General features: G+C 30.4%; 3 protein-coding genes across 6 annotated transcripts; all 3 read left to right on the top strand.

Annotated features, from left to right (window-relative positions):
- The first annotated feature begins 672 nt into the window (after positions 1 to 672).
- On the top strand, positions 673 to 4,517 carry LOC107007854 (rhodanese-like domain-containing protein 4, chloroplastic). Its single transcript, XM_015206664.2, has 8 exons — positions 673 to 1,434; positions 1,888 to 1,990; positions 2,076 to 2,162; positions 2,789 to 2,863; positions 2,944 to 3,018; positions 3,516 to 3,596; positions 3,711 to 3,956; positions 4,195 to 4,517. Exons 1-8 carry the CDS (start codon positions 821 to 823, stop codon positions 4,240 to 4,242), a joined length of 1,329 nt encoding a protein of 442 aa, XP_015062150.1. The 5' UTR covers positions 673 to 820; the 3' UTR covers positions 4,243 to 4,517.
- Positions 4,518 to 7,013: 2,496 nt separating this feature from the next.
- LOC107012221 (histone H3-like centromeric protein HTR12) lies at positions 7,014 to 13,036 on the top strand. 4 transcript variants are annotated; one of them, XM_015212012.2, is made up of 8 exons: positions 7,015 to 7,239; positions 7,579 to 7,601; positions 7,689 to 7,725; positions 7,933 to 8,054; positions 9,286 to 9,360; positions 11,531 to 11,606; positions 12,331 to 12,416; positions 12,782 to 13,036. In XM_015212012.2, the coding sequence occupies exons 1-7, from the start codon at positions 7,194 to 7,196 to the stop codon at positions 12,384 to 12,386; spliced, it is 435 nt and encodes a 144-aa protein (XP_015067498.1). In that variant the 5' UTR covers positions 7,015 to 7,193; the 3' UTR covers positions 12,387 to 12,416; positions 12,782 to 13,036. The 4 variants fall into 4 exon arrangements, with proteins under 4 accessions (XP_027772302.1, XP_015067507.1, XP_015067498.1 ...); XM_027916501.1 differs by lacking the exon at positions 12,782 to 13,036 and having other exon boundaries at positions 7,014 to 7,239; positions 7,579 to 7,606; positions 12,331 to 12,761; XM_015212004.2 differs by lacking the exon at positions 12,782 to 13,036 and having other exon boundaries at positions 7,016 to 7,239; positions 12,331 to 12,761.
- Positions 13,037 to 13,163: 127 nt separating this feature from the next.
- On the top strand, positions 13,164 to 14,525 carry LOC107012241 (MYB-like transcription factor ETC3). The gene is made up of 3 exons (XM_015212031.2): positions 13,164 to 13,536; positions 13,608 to 13,695; positions 14,170 to 14,525. The coding sequence occupies exons 1-3, from the start codon at positions 13,476 to 13,478 to the stop codon at positions 14,300 to 14,302; spliced, it is 282 nt and encodes a 93-aa protein (XP_015067517.1). The 5' UTR covers positions 13,164 to 13,475; the 3' UTR covers positions 14,303 to 14,525.
- The last annotated feature ends 10,985 nt before the right edge of the window (positions 14,526 to 25,510 follow it).

Below are 25,510 nucleotides of genomic sequence, written 5' to 3'. Positions count from 1 at the left end.
AGGAATTTCTAATGTGTGTTGGTTATATATGACTGAACACATATAGTGTGTGAAAGAAAAAAATAAAAGAGTGTGTAAATGAGTTTGGTAGATTTATCTTTATTTTGATAAATTGATGATTGATGTTTATTTTTTGTGATACATGAAATTTATATTTTGCATTTGAGCTTATGAAAGTAGACCTGAATGTTGAAAAATAATAATTATTATTTTGTTGGCAAAAAATTCCAACTGCACACACCTAAGTCCTAACACTTCAGTTAATTTTAACACATGTTTCATGTAGACATGTATGAAAAAACTTACGTTTCAAACTTGAGTTGATTTGAAGTAAATTAGAGTGTTGAAATTCATAGAACAATTTATAATTTTTTAACAAAAAATATTTGAGATTTAAGATAACTTTTACATAATTTCAAATGTGAATTAGTAAGCTAGTTTAGGAGATTAAGATATCCAGCAGTGTACTAAAGTGAAGCAAAATGAAGTTTGTACTTCAGAAATTCACTAATAATTCTTGGCCATACAATTGCCTCAGCACAACATGATCAACAGCCCTCATGTAATCCTTCCATGACACGTGGAATCCAATGAGTGGTGGGATATCCTTCTTTCCTTCCCCCCCACCCCCCCCCCCCCACCCCCAACACACACAGCTTCAATGCACACCAGCCAAAGTGCACCTATTGATGATGAAATATGCCAAAATCTAATAGAAAGAAAAAAAAGATTAGCTACTACTGTACTACAATTTCCTCAAATCAACTCCCTTTAAGACTACATAGAAATTTCAGTGTAAATTGTGACAAAGAAATATAGTATGGAGGCAATTAATGCTGTAAGATTGACACCTCTATCTGTTCTTTCTGATAGGAAAAATGAGGCCAAGAAAATCCCATCACACCCCATTTCTTTCCCATTCAAGAATCTTTGTTCAGTTGAGAATTTATCAAGAAATGTTCAAGGGGGTTTACTACTTGTATCATCAGTTCTAAATACAGGCTTAGCTAAAGCATTAACATATGAGGAGACAATTGAACAATCCGAAACAATCCCAGGTGCTGAGTTTGATGCAACTGCAGTTGTGGAAACTGTGACCACTTTTGCATCAGAGAATCCTATTATTATAGCTGGTGGATTTGCTGCTTTGGCTTTGCCAATTGTTCTGTTTCAGGTTCTTGGAAAGCCTCCTAAGTCATGGGGTGTTGAGTCTGCCAAAACAGCTTATGCAAAATTGGCAGATGATGCAGGTGCACAGTTGCTTGATATAAGAGCAACTGCAGAATTGAGGGAAGTAGGGACTCCTGATATTAGGGGTTTGAAGAAAAAGCCAGTTACTGTTGTTTATAAGGCTGAATATAAGACTGGTTTCTTGAAAAAACTGTCTTTGAAGTTTAAGGAGCCTGAGAATACTACATTGTTCATTCTAGACAAGTAAGATTTGAAAAGAATTGCTTGATTGTATTTTGATTTGATAATATGTAGGTATGTAGCTTAACTTGTTGAAATCTTAGCAGAAAGATGTAATTAAAAGTCAGTAGTAATTCAGTGAGGATTGCTTGTGTTTAACATGTTTTAACATAATTAGTGAGCTCACCATCTTACCAATTAGTCAGTCATAGGCATCAATGTGTATATCTTGAACTTTCGGCTATCTACTTGGATTTTGGGGTTTGGTTTAGCTCTATTAGTCTTTAGTCTATTAGGTGTTGCATCTAGGGTTTAGAGGAACAAAGTCAAAGATTAGTAGGCAAATTAAAAGTTTCTATAGATGTGGTTGTCATACATGTAATTTCCTTGATAAATTTATGATTGAGGTCTAGTATTAGCCAGCTATCGAACAAATTGAATCTGATCCTGTTTCTATATGAATTTCAATGAAGCCAGATTTGATGGGAACTCTGAACTGGTTGCGGAGTTAGTCACAGAAAATGGATTTAAAGCTGCTTATGCAATTAAAGATGGTGCTGAAGGACCCCGGGGATGGCTGGTTAGATTCACAAATCTAGTTGACTTAGCTTTTATTTAAAAACAAGTTGCTGGTCATGAAGCTTAATGAATTACACTTTCTGCAGAACAGCAGCCTTCCTTGGATTCTTCCTAAGAAAACATTGGGTCTTGATCTGAGCAATCTGTCTGATGCTCTTGATGGTGTTCTTGGGGTATGTTTCACTTTCCAAACCATGCTACTAAATAGTAAATAGCATATCTGACAATCCTATCTGAGTTCAAGAATGTCATTTACGTTCGTCTTTCTCTGACTCCAAGCAAGTAATTTGCTAGCAAATGGAGTATGCAATGGTATTATCTTAACATGACAATATTAATGCATACCCAATATTTTCTTGTTATGTTTGGTTATAAATGCCCTTGAAAATTTGGAAAATGCTCGAAATCTGTTTTTGCAGTTCTTCGGCATTCCACTCCACATTTCTCAAACAAAACGCCTAATGAGTGGTATGGCAGTGATAGATGCTAGTGACATATTACAATCTCTCTCCGTTGCGCTTCCTAGAAGTTTTTAATGTTACCCTTTCTTCTCCATGTATTCCTCTGAAGCCCATCCAAATCAATGTTTTCCTCCTTGATGAACATCATGCAGTCAGTATTCTTTGTCCCCTAACTTACTTAGTGGTTTCAGACCTGAAATAAATTGTTAACATTTATGCATTCTCACACACTAGGTAAGTTATCACAAATTATCAAATTCATGAGGCAATATGGTGAACTAGTAGTCTAGAATTACTTGATCATACTCTTAACTCGACTTCTCATTTTTAATATACAGGAAGGTTCTGATGCTGTTACTGTAGGCTTAGGTGTTGCTGCAGCTACTGGTCTGGGGATTTTAGCCTTCTCAGAGGTCAGCTCTAACTTCTTTTATCCCTTATTCGTATGTTGAGCTCAATTTAGTAGACATCTTATTGTCAGTTCCTTTTTCAGGTAGAAACAATTCTCCAATTGTTGGGTTCAGCTGCACTTGTCCAACTGGTTAGCAAGAAACTCCTGTTTGCAGAGGTTTGTCCGTGATATTCGCAGTAAATACTTGTAGCCATATCGCATCTGAAAAGTGTTTTATGATAATCGTATTATGCTCAAGAGATAAATTGTACTTATGATGAAGAATAACTCGTCAAAGAGAGATCGACTCTTGATTTGTATATTTTAGTTAGAGCTGTTTTATGCCCTCAAATCAGGCAATTGTTAATTTACTTCTGTTGCTAAGAGGATGCAGTTTCCTCCGTTATCGAGGGTTAAACAATTGACACTCCTAGATATTATTTTCTCTATGCATTGAACTTACTGTTCCGTGCATAAATCATTTCAGTTCATAATGGTTTAGGAATAAACTTGGGTAAAAGTGGCAAAGGGATTAGAAAGTTCTCAATTGCTGTCAAATGAGTGACTTTATCGATCAACTCTTCCTAGTCTTACTTAAATTAGATAATGATCATGGGGATCAAAGTTTTTAGATGTGAGAGGTTCTTTAATATTACAATAGTTTCCCTTTTCAGGACAGAAAGAAAACTCTGCAACAAGTTGATGAGTTCCTCACCACTAAGGTTGCTCCAAAGGAACTGGTAGATGAGATTAAGGTAATCTCCATATGTACAGAACTTTGCAAGATTATCGTTTCCCGTTCCGGAGAAGAAAATGTTTTGCTTTACACTATGTCTTCATAATTGGTTCCTTGCATCTTGAAAATTCAGCAAATAGGGAAGGCTCTTCTTCCAGACTCGGTGAGTAGCAATGCTCTACCTGCACCAGTAGAGGCAAGCCCTGCTGCAGCCACCAGCACTGTTGAGGAAACTGAATCAGTTCCTAAGGAGGATATTGCACCGCCTAAAGTAGAAGCAATTTCCCCGCCTACTCCAGAAGTCAGTTCAGTCCCTAACGCTGAAGTCAAAGCTGATGCACTACCTGAAAGTTCTAGGCCACTCTCGCCTTATCCTAATGTAAGTTTCCGTTTTTATGTTCAACCGATCTTTTCATCACTTTGTTCTAACCAACTCTTTTTATGACTGCCACACACGATATCTTCCAGTCATAGTGGCTACCTAGATAGCACATCCTTTCTTATCAATGGATTGAAGATGGTCCTCTTTCGAATTCTGAGATTTCTAATTTATAAACGATATATACTTAATGGTCATTGTTCTGCTTAGTTTAACATCTTGTGTTATATTCATGCAGTATCCTGATCTCAAGCCTCCAACATCGCCGATGCCTTCACAACCATAGAGCTGGACATGCAGGCTGCCATATAGCCTAGTTAACAACAAGCATAGCTAGCTATAGCCTAGTTTGGAATGGAAGCTCCTACTCTGTGAAATTTTGAATGTTACATAACATTCATTTGAAGAAAATTTCTCTAGTGCCAGTAGAGATCATAGTTCTCAACACTTTAATATGTCTTGTATTCCATCTTTGTAGAATATTATTGGATATTATGTAGATACAAATCTTTATCAGTTGTTTACAAATAAAATTACATTTTAGGCAGATCTTTGAGAGCATACTGAACATGGATATCAAACTTGAATATCATTAACCTGAATAGCTTATTCATAAGGCTATACTTCTTCTAGGTTGGAAGTGATTATTTCTCAATATTTGAGTCTAAGGGGTATCTACAGCAAATGATCAAGGCATGTCCAAGTTACTGTTGAACTCTACTGCTTTCTTTCCTTTAGTGTTGTCACTTTTGCTTATCAAAAGTAAATTTTTATTTTTTTTTATTGGAAATGTATTTAATACAGAATTATGAGGAAGTTTTGAGATTATAATTTATGTTTCAAAAATCCCAGTCTTAAGAAATAGCTAGGAGAGCCTTTTTTAAATTAGTGTTAAGTTTTAAAATTTTTGTATTTACACAAACCCCCACCTCGCCCCTCCACGATCAACACAAAATCTCATATTTTTAAGTATTCCTTCATTTTTTTGCTAGAAATCTGGATTGGAGTCTCTATGGGAAAATTATCTTTGCTAAAAAGCACTTAATTCTAGATGAGGGACTTCCAATACGAATTTGAGTTTAATCGGGTTCAAACATGAGTAATGAACACAGAAGTGAAAAACAAAAAAAAAGGCTTAAGTCATCTGCGGCCCCTTAAAGTTGTCCACCTAATTCATTTAGACACCTGAACTAGGACTTATACCTATTGAATGCCTAAATTGTTCAAGTCATGTCCTATTAAACACAAAACACTGATATGGCAAAATAAGTGTACCTCACTTATTATTAGGCGCATGAATAGATTCAAATAACATTATAGTTTTATTTATTTTTAAAAAAATTATACTCTTTTTGTTTTATCAAACACTTGACATTAAGATTACTAAACGAATTGTTTAAAATTAATTTTTTTGGATAAAGAAAAGAAATTGACTCCACTTCCAGCCATACTCTTCATCGCCCAAACTTTCTGCATTTCTTTTCTTTAAAGAAATTGACTCCACTTCCATCCATAGTCTTGTTCGCCCAAATTTTCTGCATTTCTTTTTCTTTGTTATTTCATTACTTTTCATATATATACACTAATTGATAAAAAAGTTTGTTGACCTTTGTCGGTCTCTATTTTTGACACTCTAAACAGACATTATCAGTCAAATTAAAATGTAAACTAATAAGTTTATTGTGAAAAAAATGATATCATAAATTCCATAGAATTAACTTGAATATTCTCGATTTCTCTTCGCTGATAATTTCAAAAAGATTCATGTCGATTTATTTTTCACAAGTATTTCAAAAATTACTTTGCTATGCACACAAATTGTAGGAGTAATAAGAAGAAGAAAAAAGGTGGTCCGATGGAGGAATCAAGAGCGGTGAGTGGCGAGAAGAAGAATGACAAGGGTTTCAGTAGGTGGGATTAGATTAATTAGGGCTGGAAATTATTTTTATCTTTCAAAATTAAAAGTTCATTTCTTAAGGTTAGATTGAGTTATTGACCACGTATCACAATGTTATTGGTAACTTTATCAAAATACAGCGTGTGAGTTACACGCATAATATTTTTTATGTTGATTATCATTTTGTATTCAATAGACACATATTTGTTAATATTAAAGTGTCTAATAGGTACTAAATCTGATCGAGGTGTCTAAATAAATAATGAGGACAACTTTAAAAAACCGCAGATACTTTGGCAAAAAAAAATTGTCCAATTGACAAGAGGTCGGTTCTCCAATTTTGGGCCGAATCAAAACCTTTTCAAGGATCCAATCAAAAATTAAATCCACCAAAAATTCAAGACATAAAGTCAATAATATTTCTTTCACAATCTTCTTCAGATAAAATAAATTTAGAAGCTTAATTCAATAAGCATAAAGTGGGACTTTCTTTTAAAATAATTGGAGTAATATAGTCTAGAAACCCCCTACAATTAAATAAAGAATTGGAAAAAAATAAACAAAGCCTCAAAGTATGTAAATAATAATCAGATGTAAATGAAACCTTAAATATTTAATTTTGTAAACGAATATGACAAAATTAATACAAAATAAAAAATGTTAACTGATAATCTGAGTTGTAATTCTAGCCTGAGATTATAAATGGCTAAACTAAAAAGAAAAGAATAATAGCAAAACTATTTTACTTCAATTTTAAATTTTAAATAATCGAAAAAGTAGTAATTCTAACCAGAGATAATAAATGGACAAAATTAAAACAAAAGAAAATATTATTTTTACTCCAACAATAAGTTTTACATTTCCAATCACCGAAAAAAATAGTAATTCTAGCATGAGATAATAAAATTAGTTTATTTCAACAGTAGGTTTTTTAATTTCAAATAATTGAAAAAAATATAGTAATTCTAGCCTGAGATAATTAATGGACTAAACTGAAAATAAAAACAAAACTATTTTACTTCAACACAGGAGATTTTAAATTTTAAATAATCGAAAAAATAATAATTCTAGTCTGAAATAATAAATGGACTAAACTAAAAACCAAAAAGTAAAACTATTTTACTTTAACGGCAGTTTTTAAATTTCAAATCATTAAAAAAGCAAAGAAGCAAATTATGCCAGTGGCAGTGACAGGGGTTGAGTGCAGTTACCTCTTCATTCTTCTTCGAAAATAAATTAAAGCGGGAACTCAGTTTATTCCTCAAACTATTGAAATCCTCCATTGACAAGTTACTCAAATCTGCTTTTGGTTCTTCTTCTCTGCAACAGTAGCAGCAGCCATGGCGAGAACCAAACACCTCGCGAAACGAAGTCGCACCACTTCTGGTACTTCTCTACCTCTCCTTTTTATAATTTAACCTAACTGCACACATATCGTAATTTTAGAGTTTTGAAAAAGATAGCGAATTTGCAAATACAAGCAAGAAGATCTGACTTAGTTTTTAATATATATTTGTAAAGAAAAAAAATCAACTGTATATGGGTCAAGTTGAAGATAAGAAGCGGTGATTAATACCTTTAATGTACATTCAGCGATGGTTTCTGCGTGTGTGTGTGAATGTTTACACTAGCGTATACACTTCATTTTAGGTTTTGAATTTGATTTGATTTTTGCTGAGTTTGTTTTTGAACCCTAATTTGGGGATGTTGTACCTGGACTTGCAGCTGCACCTTCAGCGACTCCATCGGTATGGTAATAACTGTGATTTTTGTCTTCTCGTGCTAATTCAAAGTTCGTGAGGTTAATTTTTTGCTTTTTGTTTGGGATAAATCAGACGCCTTCAAGAAAAAGTCCAAGGTCTGCACCGGCGAGTAAGTGTATATAGAAGTAAATTAATGTGCATTTCTGTACATTCATGCTTTGGACATGTAGTTATGTTGCTGTACTTTTGTTTCAGTCAATTTTTTGGTGTCAATTTGAAGCTAGTTGGGTTAACTATATGAATCCTTCTAAATACATTCGTTTTTTTCGAGCCCAATCCTATATTTCTATATGATGGGAGAATATATATGTTTCAGCTTCAGTGCAGAAGCCAAAACAAAAGAAGCGTTACAGGCCAGGGACAGTGGCACTTCGAGAAATCAGACACTTTCAGAAGACGTGGAATCTTGTTATTCCAGCTGCTCCTTTCATCAGACTTGTAATTTTCTTTCATATGGACTTATAGCATATCAAAGTCGTTTTTAATGCATTTTTTTTTGTTACATTCATCATGGTTCTGTTGATGTTGTGCTTGCTTACAGGAATAAAGTTGGACTGCTAGATATAGTTAGAGCTTAGCAGCCATATGATTAGTTGAAATAGGAGAAACTCAACCAATTATAGCTTGATTGAGTGCTTCATTACCATGTAATCTAACTGAAATGGAAGAATGAACTTAATGTCGAATCTAAATAGTTGCAGGTGTCTAATTTAATGTAGATTATGGGAAAAAGTGAGAGGGCTATCAGTGTTATGCCTTAGTTGAGTGGAGAATATGTGAATCACTGCTGCACTAGCGGATAAAGCTAATGTTAAGGCTTTCCACTAGTTGATGAATATTAGTGATACTAAATTGAAAAGAAAAAAAAAAGATGCTGAAAGGATAGTAAAAATTTAAATTTACTATGGGATGGAGAGAATAGCCCCCTTTTCTTGAATAAAAACCCTTTAAAAGAAGGCATCTTTGGCAAGCTTCAATTGATGTAATACTCCATAACTCAGTTTCTCATTTTCCTTTGGACTACCTCAAGATGAAAATTCACCTATTTTCTAACTGATTTAGTTTCTCAATGGAGAGCACACTGATGTTAACAAATAGAAGAAAGAAAAACTCAATTCTCTTTCTTGAGTTTATCTTTATACTCTAGTATTTTATTTGTTTGGGCTTGGCTGAGTTCAATTTGCAGGTTAGTTTGACCAGTTTTTGGGATTATGCACTATTGTTCAAAGAAAGGTTTCCGTTTCGTATTGATTCAATATGGGATTGGAGTGGGAAGACCAATTATGATCTGCCGGACTTTCAAAGTGGAAACTAGTTAACTCTTTTCAATTAGTGGGATCTGCTTCTGTAGGAGGTTTGGTAATTTCAGATTTTAAGAAGCTGTACTACACAGATCTGCTAGTCAAAAAAAGTTTCTACCTCCTGCTCTATATTTCAGGAAGTCCCTGGGACTCAATTTGTGATTCTGGCAGAAAGTGTGGACTAAGAGTGTATACCAAAATCTGCATTCTGATTATTCTTTAAATGTAAATGTGTTGTAGAACTGCTATATTATACCCTTGATGATAATATGGTTTAGTTTAGACCAAATAGATTATGGATTTATCCTTGCCTTTATTAAATTTTCACCAAACCTAATTGTTTTATCCCTCTTTTCTGACTGGGGCAGGTTAGAGAAATTAGTCACTTTTATGCACCTGGGGTAACTCGTTGGCAAGCTGAGGCGTTAATTGCTATTCAAGAGGTACGCCAATTTCTCACCATAAAACGTGGATCTGTTAGCTGCTATTTGGATCGTGCGCATTAATTTTAAGTTATTTATAGGAATCATGTGTTCCTAGAGAGGAGAGGGAAATCGAATCATATAAATATATTTGCTCTCATATATCATCTAGTAGTTTTATATGTCAATAACATATCTAGCTTGAAATAGTCTCTGCTCCATAGACATATTAAAACTATTTTAATGTATCTTAGAGTAATTCTACTATCAATTTCAAAATGTGCTTAATAATCTCCTATAAAAGGTTTCTCCAAGTTATAGAAAATTACAGCATGAACTCCATAATAATATAAAGTGTGTTCCAATTGTGTGGTCAGGGTAGTAACGGTGTATGAAAAGAGCCGACATATTATTAAAGTGATCTTCCTCCTTTCGGTACGTAGCATACATTAGGTAAGAAAGGCTATGTTACTCAGACTCTTCAAAAATGATCCCACACCCATGCCAAATTCTTCAAAAATGCATTAGTTTCTGAGAATTCAACATGCACCCGTTGACATTTTTGAAGAGTCCAACCAACATAGAAGAAAGGCAATTGATATCATCTCCTAACAGGCAATCCAAGATGGGCAAGGCAATTAGTTAGCTAAGGGAGTTTGATCTGGAAGATTTATCATATTTAGAGATGTCTATCCCAAACTCTTGCTCCATGAAGGTTTTTCTACTTTGATTATGGTTGTGCATTTTTCTCATCTGAGTCCTGCTCAACTGAATTGCTTTATATCTTCAAATTGCAAAAATACTATTTAGGTGTATTAATCTGTCAAGTGGCAAGTTCAAAGTAAAAACTACTTATCTTTGATTTTTGCTTAGATAAGCTTATGTCCTGAATGGTACAGTCCAGTGTCCACAAATAAAGTTGCTACTCGGCTTACCCCTAAATCAGGGTGTCAACTCCTTTTGGATATTGTTCCTATCGAGGGGACATATATTATTTCTAAGTACCACTAATTCCTATTGGTTTTTGTTTTGATGTCATAAATACGATACATATACTTGCATCAACATACGAGTATGACTGATCTTGCAGCAACAAGTTATTCACCTTTTCCTCTGAAGCTAAGCCAATTCTGATACATAGTCTCTAGCATGGCATACCTTATTTTTTTAAGTTCCCCGGCAAAGAATAAGGCATTGAAAAGAGAAGGGATTTCTTAGTTGGTATTTGCTATACTTGCATCAACATAGTAGAATACCCTATGCCCTCCCTAGTATGCCCATTATTTTCTTAAAGCACTTTGTGTTTTAAACCTTTTTGACTGCATGTATAATAAGTGTATTTGCTATGTATATGAAAAGATGTAGTTCTTTAATATTTTGTCAGTGACAAGTTGATGTCCAGTAAACATGTGGAGTAAAAGGAATTGGCTTGTTGTGATCATTAATCAGAAACAGATAGAATCCCGTTAAACTGGCAGGGCGCTGTGGATAACTAGTGAGAGAAAAGGATAGAGCTAAGCATCAGTTTTAGCATGTCTCTCTGCAAGCATGCATTTCTGCTTCCCTATAAAATTTTGTTTGTATCTGGAAGAGCATCAATGATCTTGTGAAATAATGTACTTTGTGTCTTCTCAGGAACCTAGGGAAGTTTCTCAAATCCTTTGTTCTGTCAGTAGCTATGCTCAAATAACAGACAGATAGTCATAGGGGAACAATCAGCAGTAGAAACTCGAAATGTCTATTTGTATTCAAAAGAAATTATATTTAGTGTTGATACATGAACTACATTATTCATCTTCATTCTGTGCCATCTGACGCATAGTTTGGAGTGAAAGAACTCTACTCCAGTCTTCATACAGATTCCTCAAGAGTCAAAACAGTGTTGCAATCATGTCAAACTCTGCTTATTCTGTCAGGGCAATTTGTCTTTACCTGCACATATAGTATATTAATAGTCCTGTGATCATTGCACATCATACTTTTCTTGGGATGTTTTCATCATTAATATCATTAAAATAGCAAAATGTAGATGGATGCATAAAGTAAGGAAGTTTGTGTGCATAGTCTAGTTCAGTCAACATTATTATTGTCAGCCTACTTTTGTAGAAATGCCTTTTTTTATAAAACATATATGTCATATAGAACTCTATTCTTAATCAATATCAGCAAGAGTGATATAGGTATTTTGCAGGCTGCTGAAGATTTTTTAGTTCATTTGTTTGAAGATGCAATGCTATGTGCTATTCATGCGAAGCGTGTTACACTTAGTAAGTTTCCTCTTCAAATTCTTCCGTTTTTGGTTTTCTTATTGTTCCTTCTCCACAGTTGACCTTTCTCGACATCCCTCTACTCATTTTCTTGCTGCTTTGGGGAATGGGCTGGCAGTCTGGTTCATCAAATTACTTGTCTTTCACAAATTATGTTATTCTGTTGTAGATTTCATATACCTATTAGCTTTCTCAATTGTGTTATGCTTGTCCTCCCTCAGGGAAGAGGAGGAAATGCTCTACAAATGCTTTTAGTCGCAAAGTTACGGCATACAAATTATGCCATAGATATATATTCAGGATCCTAATTTTATTTACTCCATATATTTATTTGCTAAAGATGCAAATGTGAAATGAGGCAATCTTTTCTATTGCCTCTTCCAAGTTAACTTCTTTCATATGAATTCTTCAATCACATCTAAGAGGAGTACCTAAGGGCCAGGTACAGCCTGTTTCGACATGGGAGATTTTAGGTGTTTAGTGCAGTGAAAGTTAGCCCAATGATCTTTTAAGATAACACTGGGAAACAGAGGAGAGCAGTTGCCTTAGGGTCTCAACTACTTTATGGATAATGAACACCTGATGTTCTGAACAATACTTCTATTATTAGTGGTCTGGAATATCTTGGGCATCTCTAGGTCTTTTAGTACTGCCTACTTGTTTGCTTGGCATGCTTTGTTATATGATGCGTAATTTATGTTGTTTCATTATTCTTGATGCACAGTGAAAAAAGATTTTGAGCTGGCTCGACGACTTGGAGGAAAAGGACAACCTTGGTGAAGCATTACCATCTTACCCAAGTAGATAATGGTACAGATTCAGTTCAAAGAACCAGTCTCTAATGGAGTTTATAAAGTTCGATCATCAGTACTTGTAGATTGTTCTCATCTGACCATTACCTCTTCTTGTAATTGAATAGGCTAATTATGGTACAGTATCTTTAAGTTCCCAATACTGTAGTAGGAATTCTTACAGCCATAGTTCGACTTAATTGGTCAATGCTATTTCCATGTGTTATAGTGGACGAGCTACATATAGTAGTCTGTATTTTATGATTTAGGCTGCAGAAACATATATCCTTTAGTAGGTTTCTTCTGTTGAAGGAGTGACGAGAACAGTTCTGGTTTTTTCAGTAGATCTATTTTTGTTGATGAATTTCTTATTCTTGAATTTAGGTATTGATCACGGAATTTGGAAGTGGTTGGGTGATTTAGCAAATATTTTGTACCAGCAAGTTTACACCCCTTCATGAGTCGTTCAGGACTATCATGTAACAAATTTGACTATCTGGAGCTACGGAATTGTAGCTGGGGTTACTTTCTGGCATATGTTCTTTTTGTAACTACCTGAAATTGTAAATGTCAATTGGACCTACCAATCAAATTCATAAGACAAATAATGATCAATGAAGACCCCCTTCTTTTCTTTTTTTTTAAGGGCTCAGGTTAATCAGTCTACTAAGCTTTGCTTTTCTTGTAGTCGATCCTGAATGTTCTTTGCTCCTTTCAGCTTAAAATGCCTAATGTGGAGAAAAAAGAAACAACAGCTTATATTATTGGGGAGAAATTAAGATATTATCCACTGGATATAAATGAAAGAAACGTATGTAAAAATGTAAGTAGATAATGGGAAGGAATGACAACTGCAAGTCAAAGGGAAAGAAAGAGTAGTTTGTTTGGTTAGGACCAGCCGTTGTTTGATGTTTGATGATAAACAAATGCAGACAAATCTGTCGAACCATTGAGGACAAGTATAAAAAAACACAAGCTGTCCCTCCTAATCAACAGCAACTCTCTGCTATTCTTCTTTTCTTGATCCTCATTATTCTTATCTTTCTATTTCTCTACTCTTTTCTTTTTGTACCTAAAAATGGATCAAAATCTCCATCACCAACACAAACTCATGCACCGGTGTTGCAGCCATGAAGAAGGTACACCTCTAATATATATATCCCTTATGTTTTTCCGTTCGCTTTTTAACTTCTTTTTTCTTGAAAAACAGAGGTTAATAGTATGGAGTGGGAATTCATTAGAATGAGCAAGCAAGAAGAAGATCTTATTTACAGGATGCACAAACTTGTTGGAGACAGGTAAAAGTTGAATAATTACCCGTATCTTCATGTCTCATTATTAACACTAGGAAAACATGCACACATGTAGTATTATCATTAACTTTAACTTCACTAAAACTAGCTCAATAACATACTTTTACATGGTGTGATATTATCCTCATTGAGTCAAGTTGACACAATTTTTCTCAAAAAAATCACACATCACTAAGATTATTCAAACCTTATAAATAATGGAGTCAGAATTTTTAATAAGGAGTGAAAAAGTAAACACATTAAGAAGTCAAAGTAATACATTATAAAAATAAAATTAACTGTGTATAGACAATATAAAATTTTCATCGAATGAACTTGTTAGGCCCTACAAGTCACTTTCTTATTGTTTCTACATTCCATATTAAACTTTATCTACACACACCCATCTAATATGATACTATTAGGTCATATTTATTGTTTTGGATGATGAAACTAAGTTTATGATTTTTTGAATATAAGGTGGGGGCTTATAGCAGGTAGAATACCAGGGAGAACAGCAGAAGAAATAGAAAGGTTTTGGATAATGAGACACAGTGATGGGTTTGCACACAAGAGAAGACAAACAATTAAGAAAAGTCTACCACCTACATAATTACTATTATTATCCTTCTAAAAAAAAAAAAAAACTTTTTGAGGAAAGCAGATTCTCTTTTTCCTCCTCATCCTTTCTTTTCCATTTTGTTTGGGGACCCAAGCTATTGATCATTTTATCATTTTCTTGTCTGTGTACTTTTATTTTTAGATTTATATCTTATGCCTTTTTGGTTTACTTGTTATATTTATGTGGGCAATATATATGTAATCATATTATCTTAGCTTTAGGTGACAATATTATTAGTCCAATATGTATGCAGAATATTAGTCATTGATGCAAAAATATCAATTATATCCAACTATGCATAACAATATATTGGGACGATAATTAAGTGCAAAATTAGAGTTTAGTTTTTTTCACATTCTTAAAGAAAATATAATCAAAAGAGTAATTTGATAAAATTATTCGTTTTTACTCTTTAATCTTAATTTTGTACTACTTTTTTTTTCATTGTAGTAATATCTCTTCACATTATTGAGTAAACATAAATAATTAATTATATCTTAATTTTCTAAAATTAACAACTATAAATCACCAATTATCTATAGTAAACACAGTAACAAAAATGAAGCGAGAGAGTAATAACTAGAAAGAGATATTGATAAACAAAAAAAATTGAGTGATTGTTTAGTGATAAAATCACTATCTAAGACTTTTCCTTAAATATCTTAATGATCTAAAATTGCTTTCCTCTATGGTTTTTTTTTTTTTTGGGTAGAAAGGAAGCTATTTCCTCAATACCAAAATAAGTAGTGTTATTAATTTGCGCATTTTTGTTAGCTCATGAATCGTTCTGCGAGACGTCTAATAGTCACTATTTAGTCTACGAATTATAAGATTATCCATAATTCATTTTATTAGACGGGTCGAAGGAGTGGAAACATATTTGGGCCGGGAAGAGCCCATTATATTGAGACTCGGCTTAGAACTAGCGGCCCATAATTCTTCAATTAACCCAATTACTATTATTTAGTCCATTTCATTTGTAAAATCTTAAAGTCAAACAAATATCACAAAAATACTTGTTTCATGAATTGCAAACATAACTTCTAAAACAATTTTTTTTTATATACCATAGGTTTGTAAAAATCCATGTTTGAAATCTCACATGGAGAAATCAAAGATTGTATTGATGAAAATAATATTGAGTTACAAGCTCTTAAGTTAACTATACTTAGAGTCCTACTACAATATCTATTACTAATATAATAATAATAATAATAATATAATTATAAATAATTTAAATTTTAGTTATAGACGAAATATAATTGTAATAAATATAATTAGTCTATCTTAGTGCGACTCTAATTCTACAGCAGTGATATAAACTCGACATGTTACAATCGTCAGCTTCATCAACACTTACTCCTGATAGATCAATCAACTGCTTTGGACCTATTCCGTTGACACGTTTCAATCTTCATCAACAAGGTTAACTCATTGCTCTTTTACATCCCATCAATGAAAGTTCAATAGATTAAGAGATCATAATTCTTTTTATATTCTTTTAACAAACAAAAATTTTATTTCACTTTTTTTTTCTTGATTGGTATGTGTGTTGTGACGAAATTAAAGTATTTACCTCAATTATCACTATATACTGATGTTAAAAAATTTTCTATATATAATACCATGAGAATTTTAATAACTCAGCTGATTAACTATTTGAAATTCATTGACGAGAGCCTTGCCACAAGAGGTAATTTATGTGGTACACGCACTCATCCATTTTATTTTATTTTTATAATAATCCTTCTTTCTGGATCTGTTAGAAGTATGAACTCAACGATAAAAAATTGTTAACCTTTTATCGTTCCTGCTCAGCGTGTTTCCTTGAGGTTTTCAAACAAATAGTAGGGACCATCGTTATATAATTGATTATTATGATTTGATATTAGATACTTCCGTTCATTTTAAGCTCCTTAAGAAATAGTAATCGAAATAATTATTTTATTATCGTAGGCGTATCAATCAATGTTTCATATTAAGACTTGAAAAATGATTTTTTATTAAATACACCTGAGAATTAAATAATTATCTTTTGTTGATATGTTAAAAATAAAAATCTATTTTTAAAATAATGAACAAATACAAATAAACGAAGTGATTTTTATATTTCTTTTTCCTTACACATAATTTAACTTGTAGAATATAAATATATTGGCCATTTAAGCTAGCTAGTCTACAATAATTAATTAATACTGTGGAGTAATGATGTATTGATTCAAGCATAAATTTTATTTATGTGACAATACCGACCAATGATATCCATTTTGATGTCCGTACGGTATCCCCCTTCTTTCCTCTTTTTCTTATTTTTTAAATAATCGTGATGTCCAATTAATTTTTGCGTATTCATATTTTAATTATTGCTTTTCTATTTTCCTACCTAAATTTGTTACTTTTTCTCTCACAATGATAACGATTACTAAACTTATGGGTAGAAAAAGTGTACAATGAGGAACTTTAAGGATTCCAGTACTTTTCCAATAAAATTTGACAAAATATGGTACCATTTAGCAAAATACAATGATTATAATTCAAAAGAGATAAATTACTGTAATTAATTTAATTATCTTTTGACTTTATAAATGTTCTTTTTATTGTGGCTATACTTATTTCCTTGACCTAGTAAAACAATTAAAACAAAATATTGATCCACAGTAAAGTAGTGCAAACGCGTTTATACGGGAAAATCCCTATATATATATATATATATGATTGGTTGATATTTTAATTATTTGAAAATTAAAGTAAAGTGTGACCCAAAACAACGTATAAAATATTGTTGGAAGGTTCCTAAAATCTTGTTTTTACTTTTATAGCATGAAGCAAAATCCAACCACACAATTCCAATAACTTTTTTATATCATTTATAAATATAAATATCAATTTATTTATTTATTTCTTCCTAATAGGGACTGAACATCGAAAAAGTAGTCCCACCCAATAAGTAGACAAGTCATTCGTACTTGTATGTAACTCATTTATGTAAGAAAAAAATGGATTGTTGTACGTTAATAGATTGATGAAACTGTTTCATTCTTAATTAGAGATTTCTGATAAATATTTTAGACTTTTGATTAGTGAAAATATTTTGTTGGGAGCGTCATCTTCAAATGAACTTATTAAACATATTTTATTTTCTAATCACGCCATCATATTGGTGATTATTTTAATAAATTATGCTAATATTATTTCATAGGATTGATAATTTCAAATGGATTCCTTTTATATATACTACTATACTACCCTCTCATACTAGATCTGCACTTTTTATTTTATATGGTAATTAATAAATTTTCAGCTTTATAATTCTGCCCTTCATATTAATTAGCCTTTTTGAAAAGAAAAAAAAGAGAAACTTTGAATCTTTAGAGTTTGATTAAACTTCCAAAGGTCATATTAATTATAGAAATAAAATGAGAAAAATAATAATTTTATCCTAATTTAAAAAGTGATCAAATAATATCGATAAATATTTTTAGTAAGATATTCATCTAATACGAACAGTAAAAGTAATACTATGTGAAATCGAATATAAAGATTACTTTCAACTAGTTATCCCTCGAAAAAGATAATTTCTAAATAATAAGGGGTCAAAATGAGTATAGTCAATTTCTTTATTGATAGATTATTAGTTGATTTTTGGGATATCATATTGCAATATAAAATCATGAACTACTAGGTCGTAAATTTGAATAACAGTAAATGTAAATTGAAAAACTATTAGGTGGTGAGGTGTTATAGAAAAAAACAAAAGATTGTAAAAATATAATAATAAAATCTTCTTTTTAATCTTATTTTTAAACTACAATAGTGAGCTATAACGTAAACTTACAAGTGATTCAGTATCTTTTTAATTTTTTTGTTATATGGATCATATTTTCAAGTCCAAGTAGGATGCGGTTACAAGTGTGGACAGTGAGTCGAACAAGTCCTTTGGAAATACTTAAAGACGGATTCGTACGTATATATAATTAAATAGATTATTAGTACTAATATTAATGTTAAAAGGATATTTTGAATGTACATTTCATTATTGTTTCATATAAAGATGGATCTTGAATTAACTGAACCTCAATAATTAATTAATTTCATAAATGATAATGAAACTAAGTATCTATAGAAGAAACACCATATAACTAAATTTGAGTAGCCAAAAAAATATCTTAACTTCTACTCCATATATACTCAGAAAAATGTAAAATTATCTTTAGTTTGGTGTGAAATGTTCATGAAATATATTATCGGGGCTGCGGCATAAGCAAAAGTTGTTAAATAAATAAGTATTTTCTCTAAAGTATAGGTAGGAGAAATATTAGAAAGGTGAATTGATGGCAACGAGTACTGCGCCAACAAAGGGCCAGTTGTTCAGACAATAATTTTTGGCATAATATATATATTGGATTCTAAACTTGACTTCAAATTTTAACTTTGACCTTCAACTTTATAATGCACAAACAGGCACTTTAACTATCCAACGTTTAAATAAATAAATACATGAGTCCTGCATGGCAGAATACACGTAGGATAAAAAATGACATATAGGACATGTGTGTCTATTTGTTCAACTATATACAAGTTTAAGTGTCTATTTGTGCAAATTCAAAGTTGAAGGACATAAATGTAATTTGAAGCCAAGTTAAAGAGTACATTTATATATTATGCCATAATTTTTTGTATGTACGTTGGTGTTTCATGTCATTTCCAACACTTTTTCTTGGTAAAGTAGGAGAAACAAACAAGACAAAAGTTAGGAAATAAAGGGATGAGATTTATTTGTAACTTTCCTTTTCATTTCTCTTGTGTTTCCTAGCTAGCTAGTAGGGATAACTATCGGAAAATGTTATTAGCTTAATCGGTTGAGTATCTAAGTTTTCACGTTATTGATGAAGGAGGGTATAAGAGTTTGATTTTCCGCCTTATAATTTTTTTACTGTTTTCTCTTTCCACTAATATTCCCAAGTAACCAAGAAATAGTAGCCGGGATCATCACTAGAAGCAAAATATATATATTTTTAAAAAAGTGTATACTATAAATGGCTATAATCAGTGATCGCAGTATGCAAGTAGTAGTAGTTAGTAGTGAAGGAGTTTCAAATATGACAAAATAAACATACAAAAAAGTCGATATCACATTAAAAACTTATATTAAACCATATAATATAAATAATATAATTTTTCGTGAAAAAAATATTAAATAATTATTAGCTCCGCCCATCACGAGTAATAGTACTAATTATTGAAGGCAAAATTGGAAGGAAAGTAGGAAGAAAACAGGAAATGTGTTGGAAAAAGAATAATTAATTAATAGTGTTGTTTCTGAACAAACATTAAAAAGAAGTCCACAGTTACGTTGAATTGTATGCCAATCCCAAGGACAGAATTATTTCATGTCCGTACGAGATTCATATCCCAAATTTCACAATTGCTTTTTCATTTTTCCGTTAAATTTCTTTTTTTTTTCTTTCTCATAAAAATAAACATTTTCCAAAAGCTTAGGATCAGGAATATATAATTTATAAATAGGTAACTTAAAGAAGGACGTGCGAGCTTCATATTTTGATGCGGTTATTTATCGACACGTTTGCTTTTTATTGAAATAATTATCGAAATTTAGTATTTTCATTATTTAAATTTGTTTTTATTTTTTTTAATTTAATATATATTTGAAAATTACGTAAAAATACTATTAAGCATAATAATTAGCAATTTTAAATATAGTAAAATCATATAAAAGTTTAGTTGACTCTCCAAATATTATGAATGTTAGAAAGAGAAAAATGTATATATATAATTCAAAAATCATGTAAAAGAAATACTGTTAACCACAATAACTAAGATTTAGAATAAATTTTTTAACAATGTATAAAAAGTTATACAAATTTTGTAAGTGCTAGGACACAAATGGCTAAGTACCACATAAATGCTCTTTCTTTTTTTTTTGTTGGTTTCTACTTCTTTCCTTGACGTTTAACACAAACACTCGTTTTGTCCCACGCTTTGAGAAGAAATGACTTTATGAAAAAGCTGCCTAAATTTGGTTGGTTGGCATACATTTCTTTGGAACTTAATACTCGTTCAAAGATTCTTGAGACAAGTGTATTATAACATTTTTAAGTTTGAGATAAATTGTTAATTTTATTTCAGTAAATTTTATAAATATTTATTTATTTGATTAATTAAATTTAAATATGTTTCTGATCTTGTCATATTGGTGAACTACACCCTAAATTTTCGTCAAGTTTAGAAAAATTTTCAATAATTTTTTTCATCTTTTTATTAAGAGTTATAGACTTTTACAAGAATTTGATATCACTTATTAGATCATGTTACAAATCAAGGGTGTATTTATGTTGAGTTAGTCAAATAGAGAAGTGTTTTTAATATTTGTCAATAATTTAAGAATAAAATTAATAATTCATGCCAATTTTTTTTTATAATTCTCTTGAGATTCTTACATATATTCTACAAAATCGTATTGTGATTAATTATGGGAAAATTGTATATAATAGCAAACTAATAACCTAAAATAAATGAAATAGCTAGGGTTTGATTATATATTGTGTTTCTGTTTTGTATAAAGCGAGAGAAAAACATATATCTTCTTGCTATACACTTAATATTGCAGTGAATTATACAATTGTGCATTATACAATTGCAGTGAAATAGGATAGCGAATTATACAATTGCAGCGAAATAGGCCAGCGAATTATACAATTTAGGCCAGCGAATTATACACGTGTATATGTATAGCAAATTATACAGTTTTATGTTTGCTATGAAGCGCAATTATGCGAAGTTTGCTATAGCATACAAATATGAATTTTTTATTTGCTATATGTGAAAGTTGCCCATTAATTATAGCATCTCACAAAATCCAACCATAAAAATCCAATTAATAAAGGTAGTCCCACATTATCTCATCTCTCATCAATCAATAAATAGACAAGTCAGTAGCACTTGATGGAACTCATTTACTAGATGTTTTTTTGTGGGTTACGCGGTATAAAATGAAATAGAATAACGATAATTTTCAATTTTTTTTACGAGTGACAACGTTGTTTATCTTTTATTAAAATTTGTTACGTAGTTTAAAGGATACGTAGTTTGAATTGATTTATAAGATAATATAATTTGAATATAAGTATAAATATATTAACAAATCAAAATGCAAGTAAGTAATGATACTTTATTACTCTAATATATAAAATCGAGTCAGACTAAATTCAAATTTTACTTAATGAAGGTAATTTTGTATTAACCTCGAACTTGAAGAACAATCTACTAGTATTTATTTGATAAAAAAAATAAGCACGTTGATATTATATTTTGAATTAGTGTCTTATACATAATTAAAAATTATGAATAACAGTTTTTTAAAAAAAAGATAACCTTAAATTTGTCTTATCGTACGCTTTGGGATAGAATAGTGGGTTACAACTTTCATGTGGTTCAATTTTACTTTTTCATGACCAAATATTCTGTCCTGTTATACTTGATAAAATCTTTGGATTTCTTGAAAATGATATTACAAGGATTGTAATCCAAATGAATCTTTCTACTTATTAATTTTTGACAATTTTTGCCTATCCAGACAACAAAATCCTCTTAATTTTGACTAATCTTTTATTTGATTTACAACTTAAAGTCACTATCTCCCCATATTGAATAGATTGTGATCTACGTGATAATATTTTCTTCTTTTCAACATAACTAATGTTTTAGATGATTAAGAATGTGTTAGCAAGATTTTTTCAATTTTTAACCCGTTCTTAATTAAAGAAAATTTTAAATTATTAAAGAGTTACATCTTTTTCAAAATGTATATTAAGAGCAAGTTAGTAAAAATACATCTTACTTTTTAAGAACGAGTAATTTTATTAAGGAATGTGTTTAAATTAAAAACGTCACTTATTCTGAAACAGACGTAGTATATATTATATTTTCCAGATTCTTATATAGGGCGTGTATTCATTGTCATTTTCAACTGAAGGAAGAAAAATCGAATACAAATACAATAGAGAGAATATGTGAATTAATTGGACAATTTACTAATAGGTTGAAATTCCTACTAAATGAAATTGAATTAGTGAAAAAGCTTACATATTTCTTTTTTTTAATTGTTGAATTAGTGAAATTGCTTGCATATACTTTTGGGGTAAAAAAACATTTAATAAAATGGAATTATTTTGTTAAATAACTAAAGATTAGGTTCAATATCATCACAACGTTATTTCATTTAATTTGACGTACTATGTTTAAAAAGTAATATCTTATGTAAAAATGTCAAATAACGAGTTAAGTCAAATTTGAATAAAGTTAAATGAGCTGAGTCGATATATTCTTAGGAACAACCTATTCAAATCGTATTTAATTAACATATTGGTTTAGATTAGTTTGGAGTAAGCAATACTATGATAAGGACACTATTAAACATCAATTTGAACATTTTATAAAAGGCAATTTGCCAATTGGGGTTGTATAGTATAATTGTTGGTACAGTCTCAGTTTCCATAATTAATAGAGCATTAATGAATACTTAACTTCAAATGATTTTAATTGAAGTTGACTTTGTGTGTTTGTTAATAATTTTGTTTAAAATGGCCTCTAATCCAAGAGAAATGGAGGATATGTTAATTATTTGTCAATTAAGCACAACTCACTGCCAGCATTATAAATTTATAATTAACTATAAAATTATCTAGCTAGATGCATGTTCTTTCCTGTTAATAGTTTAGAGAAACATTTATATATAATTGTCATAATTACTCAAGTATGTAATTGTGCACCTAAATTCAAATTCCATGTTTGATTTGATGGCTATCCTTAAAAAGGAAAAATAAAAATAAAAATAGGGTCCATTCATGTCTGGTAATTAAGTTTTTCTTCCTTTATTTGCTTGACTTACTCTTTCATATTAGAAATTCCTAAACTTGACACATTGAAATTTCTTATCTCCTTTTATAATTATTAAATTATAAAATTTTATATAATTAATCAAATTCCTATATTAAATTAATGAATAGTAATAAAGGATGGAGCATGTAATTAAAAAGGGTCCATATTTGTTTTTAAGAACTTCAAAATAATTTATTTTAAAATTATAATTTTAAAAGCGTAATAAATTTAATTATAGGTATCTAAAGATTAAACCTCGATTTTATTTTGAATACAATTCTAAATGGAAGTGCACCTTTTTTCTTGAAATTCTAAATCTATCCCCGAATGTGAATCTATTGCATAATTTATGAGTTATTTTTTTTAATCTGCGAATCTTCCATTTTTATTAAGAAATAATAATTTTTAAACTCAATAAATCAAATGATACGATTATACCAAATAAAAAGCCATAATTAATCTTCAAATTTTATATTCATCTCCCTCCATAGGTGTTGTATACATCCTCCTTTTCTACTTCTCGTCCACCATAACTCATCGAATTTCAATAAATAAGAGAACTTAATATCATATGTTATATCTTAAAGAAATGTTGTAAAGATATTGTACTATTATACTAATAGTCTCACTGACTTTTTAAAAGAAATATTCTTGAAACAAAATAGAGTAATGAAGAAGCAGCACACACATTAATTCTACTTACTAATATAACATTTTTTAATTTTTATTTTTGCATGTACCAATAAGCTGGATATAACATGGCAAGTCAAATCCAAACGAATTATTTTCTCTCGACTCTGTCAAAATGAAAAGAAGGAAATTTAAATCGAGGAAAAAAAACATGATCAAAAAATAATCTTGACATCATACAATTTACTTGACTACTTTAGAGTAATACATTAAAAATTGAACACATTGTTACCTAAGAAACTATATATACACCTTTTCGTTCAAAGTATATTTAGTATGACCCAAAAAAAATATGTTTTTGATGTATTATTTTGGTCAGTAAATTTATTTTAAAACATTTGATGTTTTAAAAAATAACGAGTTCATTTACATCCCTCACGGACCTTCAATTGTTATTCTAATTATCAAGTTGTTAGTTTAATAAAATATTTAAAACGAGAGATAAAATATAATTTAGATAAATACTAAAAAATGTATTAATAGTAGCTCAAGATCATGAATTGTCGGAGCGCTAGCAAGAATGAATAAACAATATATTATGAAAAAGTAATTTCGTGCTTTTGTGTTTTGAAATTTTACTTCTAGAAATTGAAATACCAAACAATTATTATTTTCCAAAGTATGTTTGAAAATGATCATTTTAAAAATTTTAACTATTTATATATAGATTAGCGTAATTCAATAACATAAAGTTAAACTTATATTTATATTAAAAAATATGTGGTAATAATAAATTGCAAACATAATAATATAATTATATTAAGAATGTACTACTAAAAATTCAAATAATTGATAATCATAAATTGTAAATATATATATTTCGAATTTAAATATCAAAATTCAAAAACGCAAGAAGCTTCTTAACTTTTAGTTGAAACAATTGAGATAATTAGGAAAGAGTATAAGCCACAGAATTACAATTATAAGATTTTATCTGATTGCTAAATCAGTCAAAGGAAGAATATTCAAACGTGGTTCCGCGTTGGTGTATTTAATGTATTGCTACTTTATATTATAATATATAATATTATATTTTATATGAGACAAATAATGTGAGAACAACTTGACGTAGAATCGTGATGTCACATTTATACAACCCCTTTGTTACGTTTATGTTATTCTTTTCTTTTTCTTCAACCGTTAATTATGTATTTCCACCAACTATTTAATATACTATCGTTTTCTTAATACTTTTTTCTTTTATTTTTTCTGAGTTCCGAAAATTGATGTATTGGGATAATTAACGGTTAATGAGCGATGGATTTTGAGATAAAATAATATTTTCTAGATAGCCATGTGTATAGTTTTAAAAATATAAAATTTCATAATCTCTAAAATTTCTATCATATAATAAATTACAAAAATTCTCTCTCTCTAACTATATATATTGGCCAACTCGGAAAAAGTATATTATGCAAAGAGGTTTTCTTTTCTTGCTGAAAAAACCATGGGCTCTATCTTTTTTTGTCAAACTCGAACCAAATTTATTATAGATAATATATGACGAGTAAGATTTTCCAAAAAAACTTTCAATTGCCACCATTAAAAAAAAAATAATGTTAAATAGTCAGATAGTTTAGTCAAAATTTGGTCAGACAATTAAAAAAATTA

This window comes from Solanum pennellii, chromosome 1 (genome assembly GCF_001406875.1).
Source record: "Solanum pennellii chromosome 1, SPENNV200".
In the NCBI taxonomy this organism is placed as follows: domain Eukaryota; kingdom Viridiplantae; phylum Streptophyta; class Magnoliopsida; order Solanales; family Solanaceae; genus Solanum; species Solanum pennellii.
Note: the sequence above shows the minus strand (reverse complement) of the source record. Positions and strands in the feature narration are given on the sequence as shown.